Raw genomic sequence first — 9823 nt, forward strand, 5'->3', positions numbered from 1 at the left:
AAGAAGAAGAAGAAGAAGAAGAAGAAGAAGAAGAAGAAGAAGAAGAAGAAGAAAAAGAAGAAGAAGAAAACCAGCATCATGAGCCTCCCCATCAGTCAGAGAGTCAAGATACCCGGCACAACACGTTTCTTGCTTGGGCTGTTGATGAGGAGCAGTTCGCCATGATAAGGCACGATAACGACCACAACTCGAGGAGTTCTGAGCAAAGAGAAACACGTCGACACAAAAATGACCACTTTGTGCTACGAAAGAGCAATTTAAAATAGCAGGCAGTATTCAGTTTCAGTTTTTATGGGACTTGCAAAATAAATAAGTCATACACCGAAAATTAGAGGTGTTACTACAGAGTATAATACCAACAAAAGAACATGGAGGTTTAAGGAGGTTTTACGTTTGAAGAGGAAAGAAGGAGCAAAACACACCAAAGCACCGAACAACAAACCACAGACACTATTTGCAGAATGTAATTTTTTTTTATATAAAGGACCTTTCAGGGGCGCCTTCCAACCACCCAAATGACTCAACAGGAAACAGATCGAATCGACTGAATCAAATAAAACCAATTGGCAGTACGCAGAGGACATTAGATGTACATTGATCAGTTCCTCGCACAGAGGTTCAAGATTTTTTTTTTAGTTCTACACAAGGAGAAACAAACACTACAGATTCATTTGTCACGTAATGGCCCTAACACGACAAACGAAAATAAGAGGTTTTATTTCAGAAAAGAGAAGCACAATCATACCATCTAACGCCGAGGGAATGTAAGACACGAAGAAGAGAACGGTGGGAAACAAAAGAAGAAGTAAGACCTACCACCGCCACCACCCTCCAATCACCTACGTGAATAAGAAGAGGGCGCAAAACAGAACGCGGATGTCCGCCGATCACTCCCACGGCCACGCAAAGAGCTCGAAACGTAGGTGCATGCTTTCTTTTGTGGACCTTGTATCAATGTATTATAAATATATCACAGCTCTATCTAGTCTAATTGGGGCGTGACGCATGTGCAACACTGTGTCTCGCTTTTACGTCAACTGAATAAAGAACACACCCACACACAAACAAACTCTTGGCAGATGTGCAAAACTCAAGCTATAACATCAAAAACACAAAAACTACACCACCAAAAAAAGATATAAATAAAAAAATTAAAAAAACAGGAGAAGCAGATGTCAGTCTACACCACTCCAACAGCAAAGATGAAACACCGAATTTTCAACAACACAGCACGAACAATAAGTTAGGAGACTGCTTTTGTCATTTTCAGTTTTAGTAAAGAGTTTTACAGCATTTGCAACACAATAACGTTATATAAGTGCCGAAGATTAGAGGTGTGACAAGAGAGTAGCAAACATAAAAAAGGAGGGAAGAATAACACGTATTGTTCTCCAGTTTGCATGTAGCAGAAACCTGGCCCATATTTTTTAGAATAAAAAACACGTAAGAAAGTAAACAAAAAGAGAACAACTGATCTGTACTTGATACCAAAACCATACATTAAAGAGAAAAAAAAACAACAACAACGAATTATCAACCAACAAACGAGTTTTGTTTTGAGTTTGAGTAAAGAGATTCACGTCGACACAATAATGGTCATTTAGTACTGGGAAAAAATAAGACAGACAGTTTAATCTTAGTATTTTACGGTACTTGCAACACAATAAGGTTGTATAAATGCCGAAGATTAGAGGTGTTACAAGAGAGTAACAAACACAAAACAAAAGGAAGAGAGATGGTACGCTAAAAGACAACCAAAAAACAACCAAAACAGAAGAACAAAAACACGCCATCCAAACCTTTCTCATTATAATTATCAAAATCATACACAACCCCCACCCCACCCCATAACACAAACACCAACAAATTAACAACACACAAAAAGTACAGGAGTAACACATGTTATACTGCACCACATCTGAAGCAGAAACCATACCGAAATCATTTAAAGATCACGAATATATAAACAAACAAAACAGTAAATAGACCAGCCAAACCAAAACCATACTACAAAAGAAAGAAAGAAAGAAAGAAAAAAACCCAATAACAAACACTAACCAACTAGCGACACAAAAAGAAAAACAAGCGCACCATAATAATGTTATATAAACTACACCGCACCGGTCGCAGATATAATCGCACCAAGATAACCCCACAGACCAGAGGAAGGCAGTCATTCAGCCGTAAATGTTTGCCAACACTTAATGGGCTCCCATATAAAAGGGGAGCAATGTACTCATTAATGCTGCACAGCTTGAATATATACGTGTTGAAGAGAACTTCTGCGCGATAATGACCATTTAGAGTTTATTACATACAGCACACAAAGACAGCTGAGTAATTGTAAGTAAAATACGGGAGCGCGAGGGGAGGGGTGGGGGGGATAAGTATAAAAGCGGTACCGTGTGAACCAGACACCTAGCACCACTTGTTTGTTTGTGTAATAAAGTAACACATCGACACATTAACGGTTATTTAGTACTAAGAAAAGTAAGAAACAGGTGGACAGAAATAACAGAGAAAAGAAGAAAGACTGTATCTATTTATTTTTTCAGAAAGCAGAAGCACATCTACACATAGGCGGTCATTTAGTGCAGGGAAAGAGCAAGAGAGGCGAGACTGGCAGAAACAACACAGGGAGAGAAAATAAGTACGTCCTACCAGAGGTGCTTTTCAGTCACACAATATTCGTTTTATCCAGAGTGTATAGGCACTTGCAACACGATTAGGTTATGATACAAGTGCCGATGGTTAGAGGTCTAGAAAGAAAGTAACAATCACAAAAAGGAGGGAGGAGAGATCTGAGGACGATAGATGTTTGACAGGAAAGAAGGTGAAAACCACACCAGAGCACCCGACAACCACCCACACACTACATTTATTATGAATACACAGTTTGGTCGTTTGGGTGTGAATGTGAAAAGGGGTAAGGAGGGGTGGGGCGAATGGTCACGACAGTTTGAAGAACACATTATCACAGGACAGATACAACAGAGGAGACGAAAAGAAGTAGGACAGCAGCGGCGCTTGGAAACTCAACCACATTCTCTGGGATACTGCTTGGTCATAATTGTTTGGGTGTGAGTGTGAGTGTGAAGGGGGAATAAATGATGAACACGAAAGCTTGACGAGCACAGAGCCGGTCATGACTTTAGAGACGACCAAGCGTGTGCAACATAGACAAACACTGTCTCACCAAGTACGTGTTATTATACATGTTTGTTTGGGCAAAAACAAGCACATGGCACAGATATGACGGTCATTTAGTGCTGAGAAAGAATAAGAGAGAGAGAGACAAGACAGAACCAACACAAGAGTTTTAAAATAGTACATCAGACACAATGACAGCTATTTCTTAGTCATTCTTACTCTTAGTACAGTACTCTTTTGTTCAGAATGTGATATTTCGCATATCGTCATCGAATGCGCTCATGTGTGGGCGTTTTTAATCTTAAAAGTGAGTGTGTATGCACGTTCAAGCACATACATGTATTATATGATAGATGAAGGCTACTACTGCTACTACTGCTGCTGCTTCTGCTACCGCTACCTGCTACTGCTAACCCCCTATCATCTGTGAGGCTGCTTTCGAAGAGAATTGAGAAGCACATGTATGTGTGACTGTTTGTTCTGTTCACGGAGCACACTGATGAACATAGCAATTGTACAGCATGTTATACACACTCTAATTGACACAATTTAGATCTTTTAGGAAGCTGGCTGCTTCAACTCTGCCTATCAGCAAGATTGATACAACACTCCTCCAGACTGGCGGAGATACAAGATTTACAACAAAAAAGCCCTCTCCCCATACGGGAATCGAACGCATGTCTTCTGCATGTGACGCCGATGCCCCAATAGAAATGCTATACCACAGAATATGCCGGTCTTCTAAGCTAAGAAAGAAGCACACCGGCACGTTCACATAATGTGGTGGCCCTATGACAGGAGAAAATATGACCACATGTAGAGAAAAAGGAGGAGACCAAAAACACGAGAAAAGAGGGAAAGAGGGGAAAAAAGAAGCACAGGCATGTCTAACACACAACCATTGATGATACTAAAAGGTGGCGCGCTCACGCCATTGGGACACTAAGCCACCGCTACCCTTAACCCTGGCAATTTCAATGTACAGTTGTGAATACACACACACACACACACACACACAGGCTGTACCGTGGTGAAAAGCTCTGCAATATCTGAGTAACTCCCGGGGGTAGGGAGTGATAGAGGCGATCAATACGGCCACGATATCACGGGGCTGCTGGTGAAAGGGGCAGAGAGGAGAGGGGGGGGGGGGGGTTGTCAACAGCCGACTTCGTTGTATCTAGTCTAGATGGGTAATCTCTCTCTCTCTCTCTCTCTCTCTCTCTCTCTCTCTCTCTCTCTCTCTCTCTCTCTCTCTCTCTCTCTCTCTCTCTCTCTCTCTCTCATAGTCATCTTTCCAACTGAACGACTCATTAAAAATGGAATAGAGACTCGGGAGTGAGGACGGCGACACACAACCACTTCCTTTCTCTCGAAGGGTGGGGATGAGGAATGGGGGGGGGGGGGGGTAAATACGTTCGTCTGTTGTTGTTTTCTTCCCCTTCACAGGAGCTGCACGTCAAACCTAGATTAATAAATGTGAGTAATTATTGAACGTGAGAGCCCACATTAATCATTCTGGTACTATACCAGTAGGTCCCTACTTAATTCAATTAAATTAAGTATCCAAATAACTTTCAACCTGTAGATGGTTGACTCAACCTGCATCCACGTCCATACCAGGGAAAATCTTTTGTACATGTCGGTAGGCCAAGAGTGTATGAAATAAAAGTTACATTTTTTTTATTTTTTAAAGGTCATAAGACAAAAAGTAATATTTGTGGATTTAAACTGGTACCATCTTTTTTAAAGCTCATATTTCAAGTCAAGTCTTTAGTTCAAGCTGCAAGCTAATTAATTTTGATTTGGTAGTGCTTGAGAGTGATGCATTTTCTTTTGCTGTTATTGTCTGACCTCTAAGATGACAGCAAAAGTCAGTAAACTTCACAAACACATGATACCCAGTCCATAGTCCGAGCTACAATAATAGAAAGGTTAGTCTAGTATTTTACGACCATATATTCAGCTTTTCTAATAAGTAAGAAAAAAGTTTTAAAAGTTTAACAATTCAGAGGAAAAAATAACACTTCAAAAGTACTTTATATGCAAGTCATTTGATTTGACTTCACACACAAAAAATTAGCAAAAAATTTTAAAATAAACATTCATTTGAACATTTCATGGCGTGTTATTTTCAGTCATAAGCAAAAACTCCCATCAAAACTCTACAATGCAATAAGTGTTTTTTACAACTGGCAAAATCTGCAGCAACTGCCTTCAAAAGTTGAGCAGGAAATTACTGATCAGGCAGAATTCTTTGACACCACAACGACGGAATAAACATTTTGATTAGTGTAGTACAACAAGTAGGCTACAACCTCTGATGAAGTAGACAATTGAAAGCTAAAATTTGGACGCACTATACGGCCAGTAACAAGGCCAAGGGGGAACATATTTTATTGTATAAAATACAATAGCGATTATTATCGTGTATATTGAAGAGAAAAATACTACCCGTACTTTTCCACACATATATTATATAATTGATAAATTGATTTCCTCAAGAAGTCTACTTGTAACAGCTGTAGTGGTCACTTATGAACTGTTGTGTCTGTCAAGGCCTCTGTAAGGTCTTTGTTGCTATTTTATCATTTTTCTTTTAATATATTTCCTTTTTTTTTAAACCATGTGATGACTCACTTTTGACCTTTTTTAACTCATTTTCAGACTTCAGTCTTGTCCTGTAGTATATATGTGAGGCATTTGGTGAAATTAGGCGCTTGTCAAAATAATGAAATAGTAGATATTGCAACATTTTTCCTTCAGTTTGATAATTTTTTTCCAAATTTTGGTCTTATGGCTCATATCTTAAATGTCCATCTAAAAATATATTTCTGTGTGGATTTTACTGAAAAAAATTGATTAGAAGCACAATAAATGTTAATTTTCAGTTTCCAAGGGCACCCAAGCTTTGGAAATCACCAAACTTTGGCGCCCATTTTCTCGCTAATTTTACCTCTGAAACCAGACGACCCAGACCACCTTAATTTGCAAAATATCTCGACTTCTATTCAAGATAAGTGTATTTTTTTCATCAAAAGATGGTTAAACGAACAGTCTTTAAGATGACACCATTAACTCCAGATGACCAAAAACTGACGAGCGCCTGATTCTACCTCGTCGTGACACAAATGAGCCGACACTTTGATCCAATGTTTTTCATAATAATTGCAAAAAGCGGCGTCCTGACAGTTTTATTAGATAATAAAGGGAGAATTTTTCTCCATAACACATAATAAAATATTTGGCTCAACTTGTTCTTGAAGTGGGATTGTCAAAGTATATTTTATTAGTTTTATTGACAGTCAGCCATAGTCAATTTTAACACACCAAAAAAAAAAAAAAAAACCAGTTGCTGAGGTCAAAACAAAAGATTTTCAAAGCAGCATCAAAATTATATTATACAAAATGGAACCTATCTCAACGCCATTAAAAAATAGCATGGATCCCAATGTGAAACACAGAGAGAGCATTATAATGTAAAATATCAATGCAGTGGAATAATCTAAAAAATGATGCATTATAAATATCTTATCATATCATGATTCTTTTAACAACTTAAAATAGATATATAGCGAGCTGAACAAAAAAAAATAATAGAAATAAATACTTCAGCCTCAGCACTTGAGTACAACACTTCACTATAATATAAATTATATTTCAAATGCAGGAAATAATGTAAATGTGTCAGAGCTTAAAATTAAGGGGACTCTTGACCCTTCCCCCATGACACCAATCATCAAGCCCCCAACCCTACTAGCACTGCCTCTTTCAATAAACCCCAGTTTCAAATCCCCAAATTTACAAAAATATTTTAGTCTCAGTCATCTCTAAACAAACTAAATTTTGTGAAATATACCTTAAAATTTAAAATATATATATTAAAATGAAGTAAGTTTAAACTTACTATAATGTTTATCACCAGAAAATTTGTCCGAAAATAAAAACGTAATTTTGTTAAAATCAAGGTTTACCAACACAACAGTTTCCAAAGATTGAAATTGATTGAAGAACTTCATGTGCAAAGACACTGTGATTAGTAGTTTTTATGGAGCAATTTATTACATATATAATATAAATTAATGAAAAGATCTGAACACTTTGATAATGGATATTAATTGAAATAAAACAAACAATTTAGCCGTCATTTTGTTGGCAAAGACTTACTAATACTTCGCATCGTCTGTTACTTCTAGCACTGCCAGGTTTTGGCTTGTCAGCCCCTACTTAACCTTTCAGTGCGGTCTACCCCGTTGTCATATTGAGTTGATCGAGTCTGAGGTGTAGTAATTATATTACTACATGATCTAAATTTAAATTTACGCTAAACAATACTTCATGGTCACTCTAAACAATCTAGGGAAGGACTTCCGTAAAGAGTGACCACCCCAACAAATAGAGATAAAGAAGAGACCTCCTCACCCTGACCCAATCCATAGTCATTCTTACCCCTACCCCAAACCCTAATCCTTACCCCAACTCTCTAATGTTAATCTACTCTGTATAGTAGCCTGTAGAGTGGTCGCTTGTTTTATGGAATTCCTCCCCAATCCAAATCTCTTGAATCTTGGATGAAATTAAATCTGTTGGCGAGACTAGAATCTTGATTCGAGTTTTTTTGTAACATCAACATAAAGCCTAGATTTTCAGATCTAAATCTAAATTCAGGGGAAAAGGAACATTCACGGTTAGAACTTTAACAGTTAATTTACGTAAGCACTTACATAGCTGACTTTATAATGAACGCTACAGTACAGACCTAGGCTAGGGAAGCATGCGCCCCTCCTCCCATCCCCTGCCAAAGCCAGAAAGAGACGAAGTCAAAATTATAGATCTCCAGACTATCAACTAGATATCTAGATTAGATCTAGATCTCTAGATCACTAGCACTAAAGTCTAGATTCTAGCTGGAACAGGAAGATCTGCAACTACAAGGATCAGGTGTAGGGCGTAATGTTTTAAAAATCTTAGGACAGGCCGAAAATCATGTCTTGAAATGTGTTCCCGTTGCTACCTTCAAAAATATCAACTGCACCCCCTGAACTGGAAATTATCAACGGAACAGACTCAATGTCATGGCTACGTTTTTGGTGATCTTATACTTTAGCACGTTAAATTCCCAAAGTCTACTAGATCTAGAATCTAGATCTAGATCTAATAGAGTCTATATCTAGTCTACTAGACTCTAGACTGTCTAGATCTAATCCCCGACTCAGACCTTCAAAACTTTGAACTGGGCCTAAAAATGCGCAAACTACCGTAATTTTGTCATGAACAGATCGTAAAACAGTGGTTTTCGGTCTTCCATCATGATTTTGGAAGCCATTGAGTGTATTCTTGATGATATAGAATTTAGATCCAGATCTAATTATGGTCGCTCGTTTCGGAAGTCCTCAATTGAAGAATTTATCATGCTGCTAAAGTATAAGACAAGATCACCACGTTTTCTTCACACACTGTCTTGATCTAGATCTATGTCTAGAATCTACATCTAGATTAGATCTAGAATTCCAGACTCTTGATTAAAATCTAGATCTAGATATAGAGTCTAGATATAGATCTAATCTAGGGTGCAGATCTAGATTAGATTCTAGATTCTAGATAAGATCTAGTCTAGAACAACAACAGTAACTGTAACTTGTAACAGTACAGCCAGTTATCACACGGGTGCCGATGCATTAGATCTATTAATTTAAATTGATCGAACAAATAATAGCTCTAACTCATAAAAACGTTTAGATTAGGACTAGATTCTAGATCTAGAAGAGTTTCCAGTACTTAGCATCCGTCTCTTTACTTACATTTATAGAGTTGATAGCCTCTAGCTGTACATCTCTCAAAGAACTGTCACTGGAGTCTTCATCCTTATCAAAGGGGTCAAGTTTGTTTGGGTTTTGCACAGAGCGCGGGTGCTGCCCGTTTCGCTCCGGTGGTGTTAGTTCATTTCTCAAGTGAGCCCGTCCATTTCGAAAATAGTACAGACTGGCCGCTATGGTATGGGACAAAACAATACCCATTTTCCTTGAATGAACACTCAGTCACAAAGGCTACATTATCCGTGATCTAGAATTCGTATACTCTAGTGAACATCAGTGTTTGGGCGAGCCAAAAGCACACGCTCAAATCCATTGCGCTGCAGAAAAAACTGCTTTACAAACCCAGCCGACAAGCAAGCGCCCTCCAATAATTTGTGAAGGGAAATAACTCTGAATTCTTCTCTTCCCACGACCGCGCGTTCCTCTCCTCCTGTGGTTGGACAGTGTAAAAATCAATGGCTGCTTTTCAGTTTGCCGTGCGACACGGCTTGAGAGAAGACCCCCTCCCTCTCCTGGTAATCTGCATGTAGCCTAGCCTATGTAGGCCTACCGCTTGATCACATTCAACGGCTATCAAAAGATCTCACCCCGATATCAGCACACAAGTTATACCAGGAGCTACGAAAATAAAATTATATTGCCTCGAAAAAGAATTATTGAGTAGGGCCTCTCGGTTATTTTTTTATTCACCCTCTTTCGCCCGAAATGTTCTTATTTTTAGTTTAGGCCTTTACGTACTGATAAATCTATTATATATCAATATAACAATAATTCTGACGTTAGTGGAGAGGGCGGGGAGTCGGGGTATGGTTATCGATGATTTTGTGTTTGGTTTTTTTTTAAAGAGGGGGGGGGGGGGA

At 38.5% G+C, this 9823-nt stretch overlaps 1 protein-coding gene across 1 annotated transcript in view; it reads right to left on the minus strand.

Annotated features, from left to right (window-relative positions):
• Window positions 1-9348, minus strand: part of LOC101850530 (cGMP-dependent 3',5'-cyclic phosphodiesterase) — a gene marked incomplete in the record, with an annotated part of 165720 nt that extends 156372 nt beyond the window's left edge. The window contains 1 exon segment of the mRNA XM_035973122.1: window positions 8949-9348. Within this exon segment, the coding sequence (XP_035829015.1) occupies window positions 8949-9164 (216 nt within the window).
• Between the last annotated feature and the right edge of the window lie 475 nt (window positions 9349-9823).

This window comes from Aplysia californica, unplaced genomic scaffold (genome assembly GCF_000002075.1).
Source record: "Aplysia californica isolate F4 #8 unplaced genomic scaffold, AplCal3.0 scaffold00026, whole genome shotgun sequence".
NCBI lineage: Eukaryota > Metazoa > Mollusca > Gastropoda > Aplysiida > Aplysiidae > Aplysia > Aplysia californica.